Genomic DNA, 25,260 nt, shown 5'->3' on the forward strand with positions numbered 1-25,260 from the left:
GAGGCTCCTACTAACACGCTTGATTGTGTCGCCTTAACATGCTCTAATTCTGAACACTTTACTAAAACACTAACCTCTTGTGAGGTTTTTTATAGTCTAAGAAATATTAAAAAGGAATTACTATGATTATAAAAAGTCTTGAACATATCTAGCAAGGCATAATTCAGGAAGTACCTTTTGCATTTCCTAATTATCTCTGTTTTTATCGATACAGTATTATACTCACTCAGCCAACCACCTGTGCGGGTCTGAGGACAATGGAAGATAAATTTCAATATTTAAATCCTTGCTGACATTTATTTTGCAATGAAGTCGTGATTTTTGTTTTTCTTTTCAACCTGATTACTGCTTTTTTTCAATAGTTATTGATGATCAGGTTTATATTACCCTGCAGCATTTGTAAGGAGAATAAATTAGTCTGTCGTTTGCCTGAATTGTTAGTTGTAGATCAGTCTGGTAACTTGCCCAAGAAAAACCACTTGTCAGCTATCACCAATAAAAGTCTGTTTGATATTCATGGGCCAAAAAGTTACATTCACTCCTGTAGTATTTCTTTATTAAGATGAATCATGGGAGTATGGAATATTGGGAATTAGTGACCTATATACCATAGAACAAGTGCTGCTTGATGTCAGATACCGGGAATATGCTAGATACAAAAAACATCCATTTCTAAATTGACATTGCATTCCTTTTCTGGTAGATTACAATGAAAAGAGCTTCCCTAATAAAGGAACCACTGGGGGTAATTTTGACTTTGTGTAATAATGTAAAACAGGTGAGAGCGAATTGGCAGCCTGTTTTACATCTCCGCTGATTTTTATTTCCATTGAAGTTAATGAAATGTACATGAAGATGTAAACAGGATGCTGACTCACTATCGCCTGTTTTATACTATCACAAAAAGTCAAAATTACCCCCATTCACTCTTAAAAATCCCTACTGAGTTTTTAATACATATATGTGAACAAGAGATTGATTCAAAATAAATATATATATATATCTATATATATCAAATAAATTTGAAGCTTCAATTTTGTTCTGTTGGGTTATTTTTTATTATTTTATTTTCAATCTGTAATATTTGCCTTCTTTTGAATTTCCCTGCACCACATCCCACTCCTGTGGGAAGGGCTCTGCCAGTGTCACTTTCATTGACAAATAGGTAGTGCGTGAGTCTGCCCCAACATGGTATATGTCCCTCTTTCCTCCTACCCCAAATCCCAGAATTATTGTGATACTCCTGTCCTCATTTTCTTTATATGCAGTTACATCTCTGGGGTGATGCCTCTTTTTATTGCTCCCAGTTCGCACAGAAGGGCACCAAACCTCTCCACTAATGAACTAGCTGAAATTAGTCAGCTTGCCATTTGTGGAGAATTCTGAATCCCATCACTTTCCTATCGCCCTGTGGTCCAGCTCATAAGCAGAATCACCAGGGTGCAGTGGCAACCAATATTTGTGTGTTGTTTTTCTTCAAATTGGCTATAGATAAAATAGATCCACTGGCTGTTTGACAATTTGATGATGAATGCTTCGTAAGTGAGGTGTTAAGAGAAGGAAACACTTCTCCACATAGTTGTAAAGTTTTGAAAGGTAAACTATGTATGTTTGCTGTCTTGCAAATATATCATTTCATAGAATTGTATTTATGGCCTTTTCCACAGATCCTTTTTTATACAATCCCACCTTTCACTTAGCCTATTCAATATTTTCTGTTATCATTATGCTGGTGAATAATTTCTAGTTAGTCAAACAGATGTGCTAAATCTCTGATGATGTTATCCTATGCGCATGGGGCATTTCCAACCCTCCATACACTCCTGCCATGTGTATGTATATGTATATACATATATATATCTGTCTGGTATAGTAAATAGGAGCACAGCAAAGTAGAGCAGCATTTCCCCATGTTTGCCCACCACGCTTTTACTACAGAGATTGCTGCAACAGTGTGGATCACAGATAAAAAGAAAAAGAAACATGAACGTTGGAAATCTGAAATAAAAAGAAACAGAAATCGCTGAAAATGTGCTGCGCTTCAGTCAGCAACTGAAACAGGAACGAGAGGTTAACGATTCGGGTGAGACTCTTCATTACCAGTTCTGATGAAGGATCACATCCAAAACATTAACCTATCATTCTCTTTTAGATGTTGATAGACTTGCATTCCCACCATTTTTGTGTTTCAATAGCAGATTGTAGATATCAATTGCAATGCACATTAGTGACAACACTGCTGGAGTTATTCATAGTTTGAACATGAAAACAATCACGACAAGAAAGTCTAGCGTCAGTCATTGAACTTTCGTGAACTTTCACATCAGCTAATCAATGTGGTATGTAAGGCATTCCACTGGCCATTTAGAAATCAGCACATGCTCGAGTAACTTGTTGCAGTAGCATTTAGTGCTATGATCTTACTTGTTGAATCTTGGAATCATATTTTATTTGAATGATTGCAATTTGTTTCTTTGATGCATAGACAACAAAATATTTCTTCCTGTTTTAAAAGAAATGTTTTCTTACACTGGTGATGTCCCTTCAAAATTCAGAAACAGAAACCTATTATCCAAACCCGTGTTGAATGAAAGAGCCCTCTGTAGTCAGTAAATCCACCAAATCATGGCGCATTGTACAAAAGTTCTGTAAAAGACGCAGTGACAGCTCCCTCACCAGCTCAGTGAATAAATTCACCACCTAATATAGGTCTGAACCGTACAGATCAGGAGGGTCAGGTTTGAGCCTCCATCTACATTGAGTTTGCTGATCTCAGCTGAGGGCAGAGTTGAAAGGTTACAATTGGTCTCTGCTTCCTTGGTCCAGAGAGTGGGACGTGTTTCCTCTCCTGATTGCTGTCCAGTGTCTTCTGTAGAAAACCATGTTTTAGGGACATCAAATGAGGATAAGATCAATACTTTCCTCCACAGTCAAATAATCTGTGGACAATTGATGTCTAGGTCATAATAAAAACAGAGATTGCTGGAAATCTCAGCGGGTCAGGCAGCATCTATGGAGAGAAAAACATAAGTTAATGTTCCGAGTCGACGACCCTCTCTCCACAGATGCTGCCTGACCCGCTGAGATTTCCATATTCTCTGTTTTTATTACTGATTCCAGCATCCGCAGTATTTTGCTTTTGTGATGTCTCGATCACTTGGACAAGGCACTGGCTAGCTGTCAGTCCTGGTGGAACTCGACCGCAGCAAGAATCGAGGCCTTCGGGGGGGAGGGGGAAAAATAAACACTTTTATTCAATGAAAAAAGACTGGGGTATGAAGTAAATCTTCCATTTAGCAAGTGATAGTACATTTCCACTGGCAGAAATCGGGAACAAATACTCGTGCCTGGTATTCATCCTTGATTGGCATTCTCCAAAATGTAAATCCTGATAAGTGAAGAGGAATTATCTGCAATGGTGCATGAGGTTAAGCCTGTACATCAGGGTGTTTTGTGCATGATGTGATTGTTAGCCGAAAATTATGCCAGAGTTTACTCAGCGCCAATTAGCTCCACTGTAAGGGCAACTGAATGGTGGGGGGTCATGTCCACTGGGAGCTGGATTGAGTCTGCCAAAGCTTGTAAGATCACCTAATTGCAGAAATAGGGAGGAAACCTTTATCCTCTCCATCTTGGCAGCATTTAATCTAGGCCCCAGATGTGAATGGGCAGTATTCTAATAGATGGTGTCACCTCGTGCCCCATTACAGTGACTTCACATAAAAATGTGGAAATGTGAACATCTTAACCAGAAATTAAATTATAATCCTGCCCCAATTCACGTTTGTACTGGATAAAAAGAAAAGTACATTTGAAAATGTTTCCATGTTGAATAGCTTATTAAATCATACTGCCTGAACTGGACTGAAATGAAATCAAAAGGCCTATTGCATTTGTTAACAATTGAATCGTGATTCGGGATGTTGTTGAGCTACCATTGAGGTGGAGATAAACAAGACTCTTGAGACAGCTGAACACTCTTCTATAATGTTTTGTAATTTTCCTGTGTAGGGTGAACCAGGTCTTCCTGGGCTTCCTGGACTCCCTGGGATAAAGGTAATGACTGCTGCAGCCTGTACATTGGGGTGGACGTGGAGTAAAGAATCCGCAAGCAATGCTGCCACTCGCCTGCTTGGTTTCTGATACCCAGTCACATGTTTCTGTTTGTAGCTCTTCCCTTTAGTTCTTACTTGACATTTAAAGCTGCTCGATCCCTTTTGGTTGGTTTTATTTTGCAAATGATCAAAAATTGTCGTGTTTTTTAAATCAGAACTGATCAGGGCCTTCATCTTCCTTTTTTATAATTTATTCATTCACGGGATGTGAAGCTAAGAATCAACCACAGTGCTGTAGGTCTGGAGTCACATCTCGGCCAGACGGGTAAGGACAGCAGATTCCCTTCCCAAAAGGACATTAGTGAACCAGATGGGTTTTTAACAACAATCCAATAATTTCATGGTCACCATTACTGATACTAGCTTTTTATTTCAGATTTATTTAATTGAATTTAAATTCCCACAGCTACCATGGTGGGATTTGAACTCACGTCTCTGGATTACTAGTCCCACGACTTAACCAGTATGCTGCTGTACCCATATGCTTCCTACATTTTCTATAACTTTGTTATTAATTTAAAGTTCCCCAGATAATCATAGTGCATATATTAGCAGAAATTTGGCTCAAATAATTTTATGAATGTAACAAGGAACTGGGCATTATACAAGGGTACAATGTCAACAAAATTTACTTTTAATTATTATTTTGTAAAAGGACAGCCCTCAATTACCTGAATAAAGTCTACCTGATCTAATTATTTTTATATATTCATTAAAACTATATCTATCCCTTGTGTGATAAAAACAGAAGTTTCTTTTCCATCCCCTCCTGCTATAAATCGGCAGTTTTTTATTCAATTAATGCATCACCTTTATTTTTTAAAATGGCACAACTTTTGTATGAGAGAAAAACGAAAACCAAAAGAGCTGGGTGTACTTTTTTGTCACTGGAACTGAGTGCAAGCAGTATGATGGTGAAATTTGCATCATTATGTATGTAAATATGCTAAAGTAGGGGTTTGCACATACCCTTTCAGCGAGAATGATTTGCTCCTGTTCATTAGAGCTGTGTAATAAATGAGGGATACTGTTTGGGTAGAGGAGGACTCAGCATGTGATTGGTTTAACAGCACAATTTCTTATTCAATGGGAAGCTTTTGGGGCAGGAAGATATGTGTCGAGCCTTTCTTCAGCAGACTAAATGGGTTTGGTAGAGTCCATGATAGAGAACATTGAACACGGGCTGTGGAAGGAGCGGTTTGATGGGCCAAATGGCCTTTTCTCACTCAAGGTAATCAGTTTCTGATAGCTTAATACACCAACATTATCAATAATTGCTGTTCTTTCCCAGCAGGGTGAACTCATTATTGATAGTAAAATAAGGTATTACAATGGAAAATATTGAAAATGTGGAAAACTCATATCAGTTGGAAGCACTAAGTATAGGAGTACCCTGTCATACTATAACTACAACAGACAGTTGATTAACTTCTATTACTAAATATTAAGGCAAATGAAAGCATGGAATATAATGTAAACAATATAATCCTTCTGCCCAAAAAGACTTTGTGGTCATCAATGCGAAGGGTGACAGAGCTGGATTTAGCATGCTGTTTCTCCAGTCAAGCACAACGTCACGAAGACCCAGTAGGAAATCATGACATCAGTAGGAAATCATGCAGAATACTTATTGGAAACCTATCAAGTAGCCACCTATACCAACCCAGTGGGGACCAGATAACAAGGACCCTTCACATGTTTTTGTTAAGTTTAGGGTTCATAGTTTTACAGTTGGGATGTCTCATTACTTATGAAAATTATGGAAGACTACACTTGTGTGTTCTATGTCTTCGTGTTTGTTGGGTGTTTGGGTTTACAAACTGAGACATATTGCCAGAAAATCAAATTTGTTTCACTTCAATCCTGAACACAGCTTGTGCCGTTCAGAGCTCTCACTTTACCATAGCATTTGGTCAGACTATCAGAAAAACACACCACGTCAGTGTCACTGCGACATGTCAGTTATCCGACAGTTTGCATCAAGATAAATTGGATTTGGCTTCACATTGATGCAAAGTGCACAGTATGGTCTGGATTTTCCTCCTCTAATTGTGCCTGCATTTGGGCAGGGTGGTGGAAATGGTGGGGAAGTGGGGCAATGGGACCTACCACCACCTCGTTGCCCTGAACTTGGTTTCCATCCTCCACTCCTCCTGGGAGTCACCTCTTCCCTGCGCTATTGCCATCTTCTGAATTACAACATTGTTTCCACTGAGCTTACCTAAGGGTTCCACCAAGTACAATTTTCACAGGGGACAAATCAAGGTACCCAAATGTGAATTACTTTTTGTAATAACAATATTTATGAAGAGTTTCAAAGATGTAAGATTGCATCTTTGGAATTATACAAAACAAATACCTTCCTCTGTTCATTAGTGAAGAAAATCAGCATTAGTATAAAGCGGGAGACTGATGGCAAACCCCATGACTGCTGCAACTTTGCATTCCTTAATTTGCTCCTTGAGGAATTTCCATCATGCAAGATTTTTATACAGGGTAATAATGCCCCTTTAATAAAGCCATCAGTTAATTTTATGTTCCCGTCACTAAGGACAGCAACTGACTGCTATATTATTACAAATGTTGCACTAGACATATTGTTTGACCCAGTTAAGTCCAGTCTACTTAAGTCAATACTTAGCATAATAACATTGTATCTTTCACTGTCTAACATAGGATGCCCTTTACAGCTTCCAAATATACATCCAGTTTCAATCCTGTAGCACCTTCAAAAGATTTGTTTCCATTTCAGAACGAAGAATTGTAAAGTAAAACTGTAGAAATATGAGACCTGTGGAAATTTTTTTAATTTTTTAACTTGCAATATTCCCTAAATTGTTTTCTAAAACTTGCCCCCTGAAATTCTTCAGACTTTCTGCCACTGCATCGCAGTAACGTTACCAGAAAAACTGCAGAAACCCTGTTTACACCTGTAGTTACGGCAAAGATAAGACGGCACACCATCTGAAGAGATTCAGGGCCTGTGTTTACTGGTCACAATAGAACTCTTATTGTGATTCTCAAAAGATTAATGTGTGAAATGAAGAAAGAACTTTGACCACAGACATGCATTGCCAGGAGCTATGTATATTTGGTCCTCCTCATTCTATCTGCAGTTGATAATTTGCCATAGTAACTCATCCAAAAGCGATAGCATAACTTTAATTCTGCTGTGCTCAACAGAGTTTGCTGTATTTAAATCTGCGAGCAGCTCTGTTGTGCATTCCTTCTCCTTGTGGCTGCACATACATACTGCCGTCACGGCTGTGCTGTTTCTCCAACAAAGGCAGCGAAAGATTCGTAACTGTTGTGGGAAGGCACTTCAACATGAGACCTGTGCAGGTACCGCGCTTCCCAAAGTGCAGGCCTCATGCAGCAGCTGCAAACCAAATATGAAACTGTCAAGACTCGCTAATTACCAGCAAGATACGTTTTTAGCGATGGTGTTTCGTGATGGTTTGAATATGGATCTGATGAGCTCTTCAATTTGTTTTGTAGTGAACTTCCCGTACACAAAGGGAGAGCTAGGTTCTGAGGCACTGCAAAGAGTGGGCTCAGCAGGTGTGTAATATATATGTGCCCTTCCAAAAACCCGAGTATGCTGGGTTCTTGATAGTCACCCCTCTCCCACATCTTTGTCTCCTTTTTTAATAGAAATTCCAGTATAAGAGTCACTGAGGGTCATTTTAACTTTGGGTGTAAAACGTGCAATGTCGATTCAGCTGTCTGTTATTGATTTCAATGGTAATGAAAACCAGGAGATAAGTATCACAGGTTACCCCCAGTATGCCAGGCTTTAAAAGTTGAGGAAAGGCCAATATCCTGCTACCAAGTTTCCACACCTGTGACTGAATCATTGGGCAGTAATGTTAATTCAATTTTGACCTTATTATGAGACCAGCGTCTCCCACTGCAGGAACTCTTAGGGAAGCAGTGGGAATTCTATTTCCTTTAATGGAACTAATCAGCACAGTCATTGTCATCAAAAAAAATGTAGGTGCTACTGATCGTTGTGGTAGATTTCATTGGCCCAAAGTGCTAATGCAGTGGGGCAGGTGCAAGAATGGGTCCTGTGGATATTGAATCACATGGGTGCAGCTCGTAGAGAAAAACTTGGAGCAGAGTAGCTCATGCCCGTTATGGGGCCTTCTCGATTCTCCATCCAGAGAACAGGAAATTACCCTCGGTTTCTGCTCCTGACCGTTATCCAGTAACCCCTGCTGGAAATGTGAGGTGTTGATGCTCGGTGCTCCCTGTGACTGAACAGCCTCACACGTGGAGATTGGCATATCAGAGGGTGGTAAGTGTCTGTGGAGCCATGCCACAGCATGAGGTAGGGTCCTCTGAAGGAGGCAGGGGGTGACTATTGGAACCTAAAAAGGAAACCTCTGCAGTCAAAAATTATTTTGTTAATTTATCACCAGAAAGATTATCCTCAGGTATATCAGTTCATTGTTTTTAATAGTAAATTTCCACCACATGTGCATATATATAAAACACACTAAATTAAATAGGCAACAAAATTTGCAGAACTGCTTGTAGATTATGAGTCAGTACTGTTTTCCCATCAGAATTGTGCCCTCTGCTCTTTTGATTTTTCTCCCTCTGCCGTCCCTCTGCTAGGACGTCGGATCCTAGGCTTTAGGAGAGACAAATTTTGTTTCAATTGCATTATCCTACCATGCTACTTAACTCGACACAGTGTCTGCAAAAAGATCAGATTGAGGCCAAAAATGTGCAGCCATTCAGGCCCAGCCCTAACGTACGTCTTGTGGGACTGTGGGGGATGGGTCGCAAATTAGGCCACAACCTAGATACTCTGGATCCCAGCCTTACTCAACAGTCTCTACGTGGCCTTATTAGGAGTGGAGCTGCCACCCAGTCCTAGCAAGTTCAAGGTGCAAGATGGAGTGTGGCCAGGAGAGGTGACTCCCTGCCGGGAGTTTCCTTATCACAGGGCCAGCAGGATATCGGTGGGACAGTACACCAAGTGAAAGTGGACAAACTGGCCTGCTGGATGCAGGATGTAGGATCCATATTCCCTGCAAAAATATTTCTTGAGTGGTGGGGGTAGCCCAGACCAGGTGCTATCTACTCTTTTGCAAATGGCGAGGATGCCCATGCCATTCATATAAGTTAAAATGACCTCCCCCTGGCTATTCAAACTTTGTCGGTATCATCACCAGCGGGCAGATCCTAGCATATACACCAGGATCACATGTGTCAGTGTTTTTGGGCCCCTTGTTTGTAGACAAGACCCAACAGCAGATGATCCTATCGGTGTGCAATGGGCAGTTCTAGGATTCCCCACAAAAAATAAAACAAATGTTTCCAGCTGGCTTTAGTCCCATCGGGACAGTGCAAGTGAGGCATTAATTTCAGCAAGTATTTATACACCAAATATAAAACACAGCAGGCAGCTGGAGAGCTGATTGACCATACATGTGCTCATTAGTATACTATTTTCTACATTAACTAACACCTTAAATCCACCAGAGGCTAATCATGAGAACTGGAATATCATAACAAACCTGCAAACTGACTTCACATCTTTGATGTGCATGAGTGTCAATGCATGCGTTTGTGTGTGTGCATGTAGCGTGAGTGTAATGGTGTGTGCACTGGTAAAGAGCCAAGTTTGCTGGTCAGTGTGAGCCAACACCTAGAGACAACAGCGCCACCTTCTGGTGTTGTGGTTGCATTTTCTGCTCTGTTTGTTTTCTAGCCTTACAACGCTGGCTGGGGATGTCATTCCGTCCGATATGCTAGTGCATTTGGGGATTTAAAACCTCAAGAAAATTCTTTCAAAAGATTACTTGACTGTCCAGTTAATGTGCCATTAGAGAGTGGGTCAGTTACATAGAATCATTTGTCACATCAATGTCATTTTATTTATTCCTAACCTTTGTGCTGGAATGTATTGCCTGAAAGGGTGGTGGAAGCAAATACAGTAGTAACTTTCAAAAAGGAATTGGATAAATACTTGAAGGGAAAAAAAATTACGGAGCTATGGGGAAAGAGCAGGGGAGTGGAACTAATTGGATAGCTCTTTTAAAGAGGTGTCACAGACATGCTGGGCGGAATGGCCTCCTTCTGTGCTGTACCTTTCTACGATTTTTGAAATATTTTTCTTTAATGGTGTTAGTGATTTCTTTGGATTATTAGTGCCACTCCCGATTCAAATGTCAGGAATCTAGGGACCGCTATTGTTGCTCCTGATCAAGTATTCAGAGGTTTGGAATTGTTGATGTCCCTGCTGATCAAATGTAAGAAGTCTGAGGTTTATTAGTGCCACTCCCAGTTAAGTGAGAGGAAACCCTCTGAAATACTAGTGCCAATGCCAATCGAGGAAGGGAAGACCCTGGATTGTTAATGGTACCCCTGATCAAGAGACAGCATCGACTTCCCTCCAATGAGGTCTAGTGATGTGTGTGTTTGCTGACAGCTCATATTTAGAGACAGATGTGCTTAGACAATCCCTATGATAGTGTAGCTGTCTTTGTTTTTAGTTTATCTGATTGTTGTAGACAAGTATAATTTGCCTTTTTTTAATTATTTCTACTGAATAGATAGAAAAATGAATAGTCGCATTAATAACACCCTGAAAAATAATGCCACTAAAGTCATTGAGAATTGTGCTGCACTTTTATTATTATGGATAAACTAAGCTGAAGGGTCAAGAACTGTAGTGCAAGAAACCAGCAAGGTTGAAAAGAGTAAAGGAAAACACAAGATTAATCGGGAAGCATTGGTTTGGTGATAGACACCAAACTTGCCTTTTAAAAATATGAAGATTTTACGAGGAGGGGTGACTGAGAGATAAAGATTCCACAGTTTGCGGGCTAGGAGAAAACTTTTCCTGAACTTTTAAATTGTCCATCTGTGTTCAAACGTAACCTCACATCCCTATCAATAAATTACCTCATTAAAGTGAACTTCTTGACAGGAAAGGTAAATAAATAATGTGTTAAACATTTTGAGAGTTAGGAAGCAATTGCAACGCAGTCTTTAGTTGCAGAGTGGGCATTCACACCTCTTGCTAGCTGTGATGAATAATATAATTATATTTCCTTGTGCTATGTTATGCATATTTTCAATTTAAGATAGATGTAATTATATCAACATCTCATATGTATCTCAAATTACATTTTTTTATAAGCACCATTTGTGTGTCAGTGGGCCTCTCCTTAGTTGAAAGGTTACTGTCATCCTGAGAGCATGAAAGGGCTGGGGTTTGACATACTGCCATAGATTTTTCTATTGGCTGGTACGTAACCAGCTGTTGTTGCGTTTTTATTATTAGTACGAGCTGTTGGGGATATTGTATGAAGACTTTTCAAAAATAAGAGAGACGATCGGGGTGTTTTCACTTACAACTTAGTTTATACATCTGGGATGAACAAAGAAAAAGTCTATTTGAAGATAAATCCAACATGTGCTTTGAAGGATCCGATCTATGTGCGGTCTCTAGACTTACCACAGTCATACAGTGGTAGCAATGGAGCAAGGCACCAAGTCTGGAAGAACAAACACAGGAACCCATGTTTAACACAAGATTTCTTATGCACTGGGGAAATGTTTTCAGAAATACAGCTACTATAAAAGGAAAGAATCTTCCAATTGCTAAAATTATAACATGCAAAAGATGTTTTAATCTGCTCTTCAGTCAAGTCAACATATAAGTTTTTATTTTGCTAAAATCTTTCCTTTCATTTTGTCCAATTGGTCACTAAAAGATCAGTTTAAGTGTGGAAACATTATTGTTAAGATTATTAGGCGTGTGGAGTGTATGTTAGAGCTCATTTTCATTCACGGAACTGGTCAAACTACTAAAGTAATAGTTGCCTAGAATGTCCAGACAGTACAATCAGGGCAGATTAACGCACAGGCCTATGGGGACTATGCCCAGAGGACACAGCTAAATATGGGGACTGCGCAGCATTGTCTAGTGTAGTGCAGTGCTCAGAGGCACGCAGAGTGCAGGGGAGAGTCTGTGGAAGCCTCTCTGGGTTTCACCTCAAGTACAGAGGGTGCGTCTCAGGGCGGCAAGTTTACCGCTGACTGAGAAATATACACATTTACTAAATGTCAGGCATGCTTCTGCCACCCGCTGATTACTCTCTGTCAAGCTGAGCCCCGAATGCTGCAGGAAGCACCTTCTCCCCACTTCAGGCTCTGCTCCGGCACTGTGCTGCCTTTCCCAACCTGACTGCAACTATTTTGTGGTATACTTTAATCAAGTGCCCCCTGATTAAAGGGGGCGGGTCACATTCCAAAACCTTTTCAAGTGCCCCCTTGTTTTTTTTTTAGGGCACCAAAACACAAATTATACAAGTGCCCCCTGGCTAAAAGGGAGTGGGGGCACTAAAAACCGACAAACTTAAACAAATTAATCTTTAGACAAGTGGTTCAAATTAAAATTTGGTTGCTGGGGGTGATGATGCACTCCAGTCCCTCCGGCGCCCTCCTCTCGCGGAAGGCCGCGAGCGTACCGGTGGACACAGCGTGCTCCATCTCCAGGGATACCCTGGCTCGGATTCAAGCCCGTAAGATAGGCAGGCAGTCGGGCTGAATGACCCCCTCGACCGCCCACTGCCTGGACCGGCTGATGGCCGCCTTGGCCATGCCCAAGAGCAGTCCTACGAGGAGGCCTTCCAACCTGCCCGCTTCCCTCCGCACAGGGTGCCCAAAGATCAGGAGTGTGGGACAACCTGACTACAAACCTGAAGCATGAGCACAGCAGCTCTTGGAGGTAGGGTACTTCTGCTCAGGCTTGGGGAGTGTGCTTTCCACAGGAGCCGAGGGAGGGCCCCAAATATTCTTACTGCCCAGGGCCCCAGGAATTTTTAATCCAGCTCTGGGTACAATAAGAGAATGAAAATATACTTACTCGAGTCTCACATCTTCTGCCTTAGGGGATATTCTGTTTCCATATTGGACTTGCACTGATGCTCAGCTGGATGACCTGTCTGCTACTTTTACTCTCATTTTCTGCTGTGCACAACATTGCATCCGGCTTCATGACTGTTTGTGATTGGCTGACATCATAGCACTCGAGTCCGTTTGAAGTAGTTCTTTACTATGCAACCTTCTCATTTAAATCTTGTGCTGCATCCATTGTTTATTACCTCCTTTACTGTAACCTTTAGCCTGTTAACCACACTGACGAATGCTTAAACATATTTTCAAACATACATTTTTAGCAAGCTAAAGGTTCAAATCCATGTTGAGATTGAGTATAATAACTTTGTTATTTGTATTTTAGGGTGAACCTGGCTTTTGGGGACCTCAGGGAGAACCTGGGTTGCCTGGGTTACCAGGAACAAAGGTGAGATCAATGTAATTGGGTGTGAAAGCCTATATCTGAGGGCACTGGCGCTGTGATTATATGGAAACCCAATGCAAAATACTTGTGGCCAGTAATATAGAAAAGTTGCACTGAGCAATGGTGCCAAGTCCATTTCAAGGGAGAGAGGAAGAAAAGCTATTCATTCTAAGTTAAAAATAAGAATGTGTAAAGTTGTGCGCAATACAAACTGTTTTTGAAATTGAATTTCTTTGTATTTAAATAATCAAACAGGTCAATCATGCACTACGTCTGAACCTACGACTGTGCTTAAGGTGCAGAAGTATAACTCCGTTGTGTTAAAGAATTAGCTGTGGGCTGCACCACCTCTGATTCTTGCCGCGGCCTATTCTAATTGGAAATGCAGGAAAACATGGACTAAGTTACCAACGGCGAGATCGGTGCACTAGACGATGGAATTTATGGTGCACAATGCCGATCTTGCTGTTGCAGGGGAACCTGGGCCGACATATCTGTTATGCTGTTTGTTTTACGGTGTTTTTGACAGGGAGAAAAAGGAGATGGAGGGCCACCAGGAAGAGGTGAAATTGGCCTGCCTGGACCTACAGGCCCAAAGGTCAGCTGAATCTTTTACCCAGGAGGATTTGCTTAGTATTCACACTGGTGGACGTGATCTTTAAAGCTCTGATTTGTTCATTCGCCCGACCATTAGTTCTGCACAGGATATGTGCTGTTAGTTTCTGTTCGGTCTGCTGCAAGGGTTGACAGATCCTCATCCTCATCACCCTTTCTACTGTTAAACTGAAACAGGAGATCGTTGGCGACTGAAGGTCTGTTTCTATGGACCAAAAAAAACAACTCAGTTTAAACAATGCACTGCTGTCAGGCTGGAGGAACTTGTTCACGATTGATTTTTCAGGTCTCCACAGTTGTTCTGTGTGAATTCCTTTGGATCGCTATAGAACGTTTGTGGTTTCAGTTCACGGGCAGCTCACCTTGTTTGTGTGTCCGCAAGGAATAGGACTTGCTTGCAGTTTAGAGATTAAACACAGAAGGAGTCAGGTCAACTGGTCATTCACCCAAAAAAATTGTCCCTATTTAGTTTGGGAGCAGGGTGTCCAGAAATTTGTAGCTTATAGACACCAAAAATCAGTTTCTTTGAATGAGACCATTCTTGTCCATTTACTCCATGTCGTATCATGTGAAGGCATTAATTATTAAAGTTACATTTTTCAGTACATTTCCATAATGGGATAAGCAAACCTCAGAACTAAGGTAATAATCTCATCCCCTGGCCTGTTCCTTTCCTGTTTTGGACTTTGCAGAAATGTCATCCTGCTCCCCAGTCTTGCTGTATTTTATGACTTGAACAACTGTCATCCTCTTGAAAAGAAACAAGCACGTAACCATAGTACCAGATGCTTAGCAACACCATAACTGGATGGTGATAGTACTAATATGTTGAAACATCTTCTAAAGCAGAATTAACTTTGGTTGAGACATCGGCAGATACATGGCCACCAAGGGCACATCACACAGGCTGAGTGCCGGGAGATTCCTTTCCACTTGCAAAAAAAACCCACAGCAAGCTGCAAGGCAGAAAGATTTAAAATTTGTATCACACCTTATCATGTCTTTCACAAATGCCCCATTCTGCTTCACATAAAATAACATTGGTTGAGTACGTCCCGCAATTGCACCTGAGGGTGTACCACATGCCCAGGTTCGTCTGTACCTCACTGTAACGCTGTTGGTGGGTGGCGGGGGAGGGACCCGACTGTACCCACTGTAATCCCGGGGGGTGTGAGGGAGGGAGGGACCCGACTGTACCCACTGTAACTCCAGGGGCGCGGGGCGGAGGGGGGGCGGGGGGTTGAGGGGTGGGGGGACCTGCTGTACCCACTGTAACCCTGGGGGGGGGGGGGGGGGGACGGCGGGGAGAGGGAACCGGGGAACCGGCTGTGCCCACTGTAACCCTGGGGGGTGTGGGGGGGGGGGAACCGGGTGTACCCACTGTAATCCAAGGGGCGGGGAGAGCCAGCTGTACCCACTGTAACCCCGGTGGGGGGGGGGGGAGGTGAGGGGCAGAGGGCAGGGAAAGGACCAGCAGAATAATAACAGCACTACTCATATTAGTTAGATTTATAACGTAGACTGTTGGCCGTAGAATAAAGGCAGAAGAATCCCAGCTATTTTTAATTCATCTCTATTATCAAATCCACTGCCAACAGTACCAGTTAAATGTATACCATTCCGCCAAACAGAAATCAAAGTGAGTCAGGTGGCACTCCATGTTAATTAAATCCACTGATGGGTGAATGTGTTTAACGCATCTGCAGAAATTGAGAGTGCCACTTAAATAAAATACTTATATTAAAGTACAATTAACCATGCTTCTTAATAGTCTCTGTTCACAAGATGTTTTAACGTTTCCTCTTTATACTTCTGTCCTGTTCTCCTTCTGCTGCTTTTCGTTGTCTGTTACTGTGTGGCCTGGAGCAGGGCGGGCCAGGTGAACTGGGGATGCCAGGCCAATACGGGGCAAAGGTCAGTGCTGTAGGTTTCTTCAATGCTTCTGGATCTATTCTTGTTGCACCAAAGTTGATCATTGGCAGTGACTTTTACAGGTTTTATGGGGGTGAAATTCGTCCTGGGCAATGAGGTAAAAGGAGGTCAGAATTATCCAGAATATAAAGCTACATTTTTAGAGTATATTTTAAGAACAGCAAAAGGCCTTTAGGCCCACCAGGGCGAATCATTTTTAATACATCATAGTGACAGCATTTGGGTACCAGTGTGTGTATGCAAGTACACACGTATAGAACTACCTGTTCCCTCACCACAGAGCGTGAGGATAAGGAAATGTAACTCGCTGGCTCGATCTATATTGAACCAAGCAAGTACCAGTTTGACATCGTCACCGGTAGAATAACAACACTCAACTATATACATTGGAGTTCATATCGAAAAACAGGCATAGAAAAGTTGAAAACTGAAGGCCCTATCAACAGAGCACTTAAGCCAAGAGTTTATTGAATGACATCATGGTGTCACTGAACAACAGTTTAATGAAGAGGAGAAAAAGCCCAGGGCTTACAAACAGCGGCCTGCACAATCGCTTCAGCATCTTTCTGCTATACCTTTCATTTTGATTATAATGACAATTCTGAAGCATTCCAGCGCTCCTATTTGAACAGATCTAGCTTGAGACTTAAGTTCCCAAGGGTTCTGTGTTTCCGAAGCCATGGCCAACATTTTAAACCATTAAAAGTAGGGGGGCAGGTGTAACCTGGTCAGTGATTAGTCTCACACCTGTTGGACGTGACATCAGGAGTTCCAGACAGTCTAGACTGACAGCTCCAGAGGAAATATTAGGGACTAATTTAATCCACAAAAATATCATAAGGAAAACATCAAATCCTGTGTCTTGGCTATTGGAGGCTGTGTTGAGCTCAAGGAAGACCAGGTCTTTCACACCTCGTCATCGCAGGTCCCGTGTGGATATATTGAGAGTTGTTTTAAGAGGAGACGGTATGTGTGGTGGAAACGTATTTTCAGTATGAAGTACTCTCCTATCTAAGTAATGTTAAGGCATGATAACAAGCCTACTACCTCATAGCAAGTATCCATATTTTACATTTATTATCTCTGCTCCGCTGAGCGCTTTGAGTCTCCCCTCTCTGGAGGGAACTGTTTAGTTGACGAGAGTTTGACATCTTGTCTGGTCCAAGATAATGATCAGGCAATGGTGAAGGCAGGAACATCAGTCCCACCCAGGTACCCATGGTGTCCTTGCCAGGATAAACTTCTCCAAGTCAGACTATAGGAAAGGATATATATCTGTGTGAGATCTGCAATGGAGCCACCCACCAACAGTCTCGGAGCTGACATCTGCTCAGCAGCTTCATGCTGAAAGTGGAGGGAAGAGAATGTAAAAAACATAAGTACCTCCCATGAGAAAGAAGATTTTTCAAACAATGTGATATTAGGGTAGATCTTCAACTTGCCTACTGGGCATGAAAATGGTGTTACAGACAAGCCGCTGGTTACAGAAACCACCTGATTTTCAATACTATTGAAATCAATGAAGGGTGTTCATAGAATCATAGAAACTTACAGCATAGAAGGAGGCCATTCGGCCCATTGTGCCTGTGCTGTCTCTTTGATAGAGCAGTTATGTTTGGTCCCACACCTCCTGCTTTTTGTCTGTAACCCTGAAAGTTTCTCAACCTCACGCACCTGTCCAACTCCTTTTTAAAATGATTTATGGGATCAGCTTCCGCCACCTTTTCAGGTAGAGCATTCCAGATCCCGACAACTCTCTGAGTGAAAACAATTCTTCTCATCTCCCTTCTAGATCTTTTGTCAATAATTTCCAATCTACGTCCTCTGGTTATTGACCCACTCGCCACAGGGAATAGCTTTTCTCCATCTACTCTATCAAAATCTCTCATTATCTTAAAAACCTCTTATTAGGTCACCTCTTAACCTTTTCTGTTCCAAGGAGAACAGTCTTCCAACGTCCCCTCATAACTGAACTCCCTCATCCCTGGTAACACCCTGGTAAACCTCCTCTATACCCTTTCTAAAGCCTGTGCATCTTTCCTGAAGTGAGGTGCCGAGAATTGTCCACAGTACACCAGCTGAAGCCTAACCAGTGATTTATAAAGTTCTAGCATGATCTCTTTTATATTTTATGCCTCAATTTATAAATTCGAGTAACCCACATACTTTTTAACCACCTTATCAACTTGCCCTGCCACCTTTAAGGATTTGTGTATATGGATACCAAGGTCTCTCTGCTCATCTATACTTTTCAAAATCATGCTAGTTATATTATGCTGTCTTTCCATAGTAATACCCCCAAAGTGCATCACTTCATACTTCTCCGCATTGAGCCCCATCTGCTATGCTTCTGCCCAATTAACCACCCTGTCTGTGTCACCCTGAAGTCTACAACTATTGTCATCACTATTTACTACGTTGCCAAGTTTTGTATAATCTGCAAACTTTATAATGCTGCTCCCTACATCCGGGTCTCAGTTGTTTATAAAAATTGAAACGAGTAATGGACCCAAAACTGACCCTTAGAGAACACCACTGCAAACCACCTTCCAGTCTGAAAAACATCCATCCACCACCACACTTTGCTTCCTGTCACAGAGCTAGTTCTGTATCCATACCGTCACTTTCCTCTTAATTCCATGGGCTTCCATCTTCTTAACAAGCCTCCTGTATGACACTTTGTTGAATGCCTTCCGAAAGTTTGTATCAACTGCACTAGCTTGCTCAACCTTTTCTGCTACCTCATCAAAGAATTCAATCAAGTTAGTCAGACACTGTTTGCCTTTAACAAATCCATGCTGGTTCTTCTTGATTAACCCATGCCTTACCAGATTAAAGTTTATTTTGTCCCTCATAATGGTTTCCAATAACTTTCCTGCCACTGATGTTAGGCTGACTGGCCTGTAGTTTCCTGATTTATCCCTCTCCCGTTTCTTGAATACTGATATAACATTAGCAACCCTCCAGTCCTCCGGTGCTATTCCTGTATCCAATGAGGATTGAAAGATTGTGACCAATGCCTCTGCTATTCCTACCTTTGCTTCTTTCAGCAACCTAGGATGCATTCCATCCAGACCAGGTGATTTACCAACTTTCAGTAATGCTAATCATTTTAGTATATCGTCTGTATCCATAACTTCCCTCTCCTCTTTTAGTGTAACCTTCACATCATTGGCTTCCTTTATGAAGACACATGCAAAGTACTCATTTAATACTTTAGCCATGTCCTCTGCCTCTACATGAAGATTTCCCTTTGGGACCTTAATAGGACCATCTTTTTCTCTAGCTAACCTCTTTCACTTTATGGCCTGGAGTTTCCGCTCGATTGTGCTAGTTTTTTCAACGTAATTCATCCAAAATCGGCGTAATTGGCGCAAAAGATCACAAAATTTTATGTGCAAATTATATCCAGCACAACTCAAGTTTCCGCAGTCTTTTCATTAGTTTTAAAAACATTGCACTAGAAGCAGACCCCGCCCACAAAACTGGGCAAGCCCCCAGGGTGAATTAATAACCATTGGGAGCTTCTGCTAATTGTGCTCGTTGCGGGCCTTTGAGGAGGCTTCAAAAATTATGCTGGTTCTTTTGGGCACAAGGGCACTAATGGGTACATTTTAAAAGCTTAAATTTTTTTTTATTTATTAAGGAACTGACTGCTGTGCTCCAATGTAACTAGCAAATGGTTGTGTATATTTTTTTTAAGTCATTTTCAATCATTTAAAATCGAGCTACCCACAGGTAATGGATTGACACTGTGATTAAAAATGTTTTTTTGAGATAAACCGATTTTCAGCTATATTCATCGAACTGTTACCACTCTTAAATACATCAAGGAATATTTGTTAAAACAAAATGTTTTTAAAAAATTACACTTTAAAACAATACCCAATTTCGCTGGTCCATGGCAGATTTTGTGTTCGGTGATATGCAAATGAGTTTGAGCAAAAACTCGAGAAATAAACACTTTTCAAAATGGGTGCAATTTTGGACGCGATTTGTGCCCGTTTCGCCAATTGCGCCCAAAGTGGAAACTCTATTCCATATATGTTTATAAAATGTTTTAGGATTCAATTTAATATTGTCGCTAATCTTTTCTCATAACCTTTCTTTTCCTCCCGTACTAACTTTGGCAATTCCCTCCTATACTTTCCTCAATCTTCCTGGTTATTAACTGAATCTTGCTCCTGACATTTGGAATAAGCCTCTTTTTCCTGTTTTATTTTAACTTTTATTTCCTTTGTCATCCAGGGCACTTTAGTTTTGGATGCTCTACCTTTTCCCTTCAAAGGAATATGCCTGGTTTGTACCTGAACTACCTCTTCCCTGAATACCTTCCAATTGCTCTGTTACTACTTTCCCTGCAATCGCCTTTTCCAATCTACCTGTGCTAGGTCCCTTCTTAAATCACTGAAATTAGCTCTTCCCCAGTTGAACATTTTTACCTTTGATATTTTCTGGTCTCTTTCCATAATTACTCTAAACTGAATGATGTTGTGGTCACTGATAGCTCGATGATCGACTGTAACACCCTCTACTTGCTCTGCTTCAATTATCAGAACCAGATCCAACACCGCGACCTTCCTTGTTGGACTGGAGAGATAGGATGAGATGGACCAAAAGCCACTTTAGATCAGTAAGGACAGGTGTGATAGATGAGCGGGACTGGTGTGGATTAGGATAAGGGCAGCAGAGCTTGGGATGAACTGAGGTTGACAGAGGGTGGAGGATGGGATGCCAACCAGGAGAGCATTGGAATAGTTAAGTCTGGCGATAACAAAGGCATGGATTAAGGTTTCAGCGGTAGATGGGCTAAGACAGATGGAGCCAGGCGATGTTAAGAGGTGGAAGTAAGCATTCTTCCTGATTGAGTATCTATGGAATCTGACACTCAGCTGGTGGTCAACTAAGGTGCCAAAATCACAAACTGTTTGGTTTAGCCTGAGACAGTGGATGGCGAGGGGGATAGGGTCAATGGCAAAGGTACAGAGTTTGTCCAAAGGTGGTGGCTTCAGTCTTCCCATGTTTAACTAGAGGAAATTGTGACTCATCCAAGGTGGATATTGGACAATCAATGTGACATTACAAGGAGCGGTGGAGAGAAGTAGTGGATAGATAGAGCTGGGTGTCATTAGCTTAAATGTCGAAGCTGAACCTTTGTTTGAAGATTATGTTACCAAAGGGCAGCACGTACCGTATATACTCGCGTATCCTACGATCTCACGTATCATGCGACCCCTAAATTTTCGTCCCCGAAACATGATTTTATCATATATCCCATGTATCATGCGAGTCACTTTTTTGAGATACCAGATGACACTAGGCTAGGCTTTCAAACAAGTTTAACAAGTACCCAACACGTAACAAGTACCCTAACACATAACAACGATCGAATACAGACCTTAACAACCGAATCATGAAACGACTCTTCCGCCGTAAACAACCGAATGAGAAACAGCTGTTTTGCTGTTTCTCATTACGATAATAAACAGTTACCGTATTTCGTTCCAAATCTCATCTAAGGTAGTAAACTATGACAAATATATTTTTACATTCTACCCTTAGCCACTATGGAGAAAAGATCTGCGAAGAAATATACTGCCAAATTTAAGCTGCAAGTTGTTGCCGAAGCGGAACAAAGCAACAACGTTAAAGCTGCAAAGCTGTTTGGTGTCGGAGAAAGCTGTGTCCGAAATTAAGAATCGTTTCTGATTTCCTTTGGGAGTTAGCCTCTCAGCTGATTTGGAAAGCATAAACATTACGTGTGTATCAGCAAGTAAAACAGCAGTTTTATCAAAATCATCTTTATTTGATATACATATGTACTATTTGACTAACCGTAAATGGATACGGTCTGCTTAACAGCCTAACAGCCTAATCTTGGCCAGCACTTCACACCCGCAAATTTTGTATCTCGCGTATCATGCTACCCCCCAAATTTAGGTTACAATTTAGGTCTTCAAAAGTCGCATGATACGCGAGTATATACGGTAGATAAGGTAGAAGAGGATGTCTCTGGAGGTAACTGTGCAGGGACTAGATTAGATAGGGGCAGAAGTGGGCGATGTTACTGAGATGGAAGAGGCGGTCTTTGTGATAAAGAGGATATGGGGTCAGAAGTTCAGCGTGGAGTAAAAAAAGACTTGAGGTTGCACATAGTCTGGTTTAGCCTGAGACAGTGGTCTGGGAAGGGGGTGGGGGTGATGTTGATGGCAAGGATACAACATTTTTGATGGAGGCCAAAGCATTAGTCTTCTCAATGTTTAACTGGAAGAAATGGTAACTCATCCACGACAGAACGTCGGACAAGCATTGACATACATGGGGAAGCGGGACCCTTGTCTATGGATAATATCTTCAAGGGGCAGCATATGGATGAGGAAGAGGAGCGGACTTAGGAGGGATCCTTGGGGGCCTTCCCGAATGTGGGGGTGGGAAAAGAAGCCATTGGTAAGAATGCTGTGGTAAAGATCATATAGATGAGAGTGGAACCAAGTGAGGATGGTACCACCAAGCTGGACAACAAGCCAGGCATTGTATGATGATAATGTGGGCAACTGTGTCAAAGACTACAGCGAGGTCAAGGAGGACGAGGAGAGATAATGAACCATGGTCGCAGTCACAGTGAATGTCGCTCATAACTTTGGGTCAGGCTGTTTCAATGCTATGTGATGGGTGAAAACCTGATTGGAGTGTTTCAGACTGGGTTGCAGGGGAGCTGGGCATGGATCTGGAAGGCAACCACATGGGAAGGACTTTAGAGAGGAATGGGAATTTAATGATGGAACAGTAATTTGCATGGATAGGCGGTGGGGTTTTTCAGGAGACGGGGGCGGTCTTGCCTTCAGATTTGAAAGGACTGGGACAGTACCTGAGGGGAGTGTGCCATTTACAATGCCAGCTAACATGGGGGCGAGGAAGGGAAGTTGAATAGTCAGCAGTTTAATGGGAATGGGCGGTCAAGGCAGCAGGAGATGGGTTTTATGGATGAGATGTGCTTGGAGAGGGTCTGGGACAAAATAGGACCAAAACTAAAGAGACAGTGATTCAAGGCTAGGATAACGGGGGCAGGGGGCGGTGGCTGGAGGGAGAATTGTCTCAATGGGCAAGGGGTACAGGGCAAGCAGCAGAGACAGCTGAATGGACAGTCTCTATTGGTGTCCTCTCATCCCCACTACAGCATTCAACTACTTCTTGAATGGCTCCCCCATCATACCCGGCAGACCATTGCAACGGAACAAGTGTCTGGTTCAGTCCAGTTCCATACGAGTACCCCTTGTGCGATGGGTGAAAACCTGATTGAAGTGTTTCAGACGGAGTTGCAAGGGAGATGGGCATGGATCTGGAAAGCAACCATATTGTTATGTATGTAAACTTGTATATACCTTGTACAACAACCAGAGGCCTCAATTACTGGAGTCCCAAGGGATCCCACAATCCCCTGGGAACACATGTACTTAAGGAGGCCTCACAGGCTGGAGAGGCACTCTGGAGACCTGCAATGAAAAACTAAGGTCACACTTTACTTTAAGCTCACAGTATCCTGTCAGACTCTTTATTCATATATAACAACTGGCGCCGAGATACAGATGACGAATCCAACGATGCAGAGTACAGTGGGCATCCTGGAGAAATTTTCAGAGGGAGATGATTGGGAAACCTTCGTGGAGTGACTCGACCAATACTTTGTGGCCAACGAGCTTGAAGGAGAAGCGAACGCTGCCAAATGAAGGGTGATTCTCCTCACCGTCTGCGGGGCATGAACGTATGGCCTCATGAAAAATCTGCTTGCTCCAGCGAAACCCACAGACAAATCATACGATGATTTGTGCACACTGGTCCGGAGCATCTGAACCCGAAGGAAAGTGTTCTGATGGCGAGGTACCGGTTCTACACCTACAAAAGGTCTGATGGCCAGGAAGTGGCGAGTTATGTCATCGAGCTAAGACGCCTTGCAGGAGATTGCTAATTTGAAGGACATTTGGAGCACATGCTCAGAGACTTTTTCGTACTTGGCAATCTTTTGACTGTAGAGACCCCAACTTTGAGTAAGACCATAGCGATAGCCCAGGCGTTCATTGCCGCCAGTGACAATACTAAGCACATCTCTCAGCACACGAGTGCTGCTACAAGTACGGTGAACAAAGTGATGTTGTTTTCAAATCGCAACGTACAGGGCAGGCCCCACTTACCTGCAGTTGCATGTCCGCAGATGTCTCAGAGTCCATCAAGGGTGATGAATGCAAGGCCAATATCAACATCTGTTTGGGCTAAAATTCGAATTGGAAACTGACCATAAGCCACTAATATCCCTGTTTTCCGAGAGTAAGGGGATAAATACGAATGCATCGGCCCGCATACAGAGATGGGCACTCATGTTGTCTGCATACAACTACGCCATCCGCCACAGGCCAGGCACAGAAAACTGTGCCGATGCTCTCAGTAGGCTGCAATTGCCCACCACGGGGGTGGAAATGGCGCAGCCCGCAGATTTAATCATGGTTATGGAAGCATTTGAGAGTGAGCAATCACCCGTCACAGCCCGACAGATTAGAACCTGGATGAGCCAGGACCCCTTACTGTCCCAAGTAAAAAATTGTATGCTTCACAGGAGCTGGTCCAGTGTCCCAGTGGAAATGCAGGAAGAGATAAAGCCGTTCCAGCGACGCAAAGATGAAATGTCTATACAGGCAGACTGCCTTCTGTGGGGAAATCGAGTAGTGGTCCCCAAGAAGGGCAGGGACACTTTCATCAGTGACCTCCACAGTACCCACCCAGGCATCGTAATGATGAAAGCGATAACCAGATCCCATGTGTGGTGGCCCGGTATTGATGCGGACTTAGAGTCCTGTGTGCACTGATGTAACACATGCTCGCAGTTAAGCAATGCACCCAGGGAGGCGCCACTAAGTTTATGGTCTTGGCTCTCCAAACCGTGGTCCAGGGTCCATGTTGACTATGCAGGCCCGTTTTTGGTTAAAATGTTCCTTGTGGTTGTAGATGCATACTCCAAAAGGATGGAATGTGAGATAATGTCGGCAAGCACGTCCGCTGCCACCACTGAAAGCCTGCGAGCCATGTTTGCAATGCACGGACTACCTGATGTCCGTGTGATCGACAACGAGCCATGTTTTACCAGTGCCAAGTTCAACGAGTTCGTGACCCGTAACGGGATCAAACATGTTACATCTGCCCCGTTCAAACCAGCATCCAATGGTCAGGCAGAAAGAGTGGTGCAAACTATCAATCAGGGCTTGAAGAGGGTAACTGAAGGCT

General features: G+C 42.5%; 1 protein-coding gene across 1 annotated transcript in view; it reads left to right on the top strand.

The window, feature by feature from the left end:
* LOC139229846 (collagen alpha-1(XXV) chain-like) overlaps nt 1-25,260 on the top strand; it is a 321,691-nt gene that overhangs the window by 61,175 nt on the left and 235,256 nt on the right. The window contains exons 14-17 of the mRNA XM_070861466.1: nt 4,012-4,056; nt 13,381-13,443; nt 13,970-14,038; nt 15,925-15,969. Of these exons, the coding sequence (XP_070717567.1) occupies nt 4,012-4,056; nt 13,381-13,443; nt 13,970-14,038; nt 15,925-15,969 (222 nt within the window). The remainder of the gene's footprint in view (nt 1-4,011; nt 4,057-13,380; nt 13,444-13,969; nt 14,039-15,924; nt 15,970-25,260) is intronic.

This window comes from Pristiophorus japonicus, chromosome 2 (assembly GCF_044704955.1).
Source record: "Pristiophorus japonicus isolate sPriJap1 chromosome 2, sPriJap1.hap1, whole genome shotgun sequence".
Classification (NCBI taxonomy): domain Eukaryota; kingdom Metazoa; phylum Chordata; class Chondrichthyes; family Pristiophoridae; genus Pristiophorus; species Pristiophorus japonicus.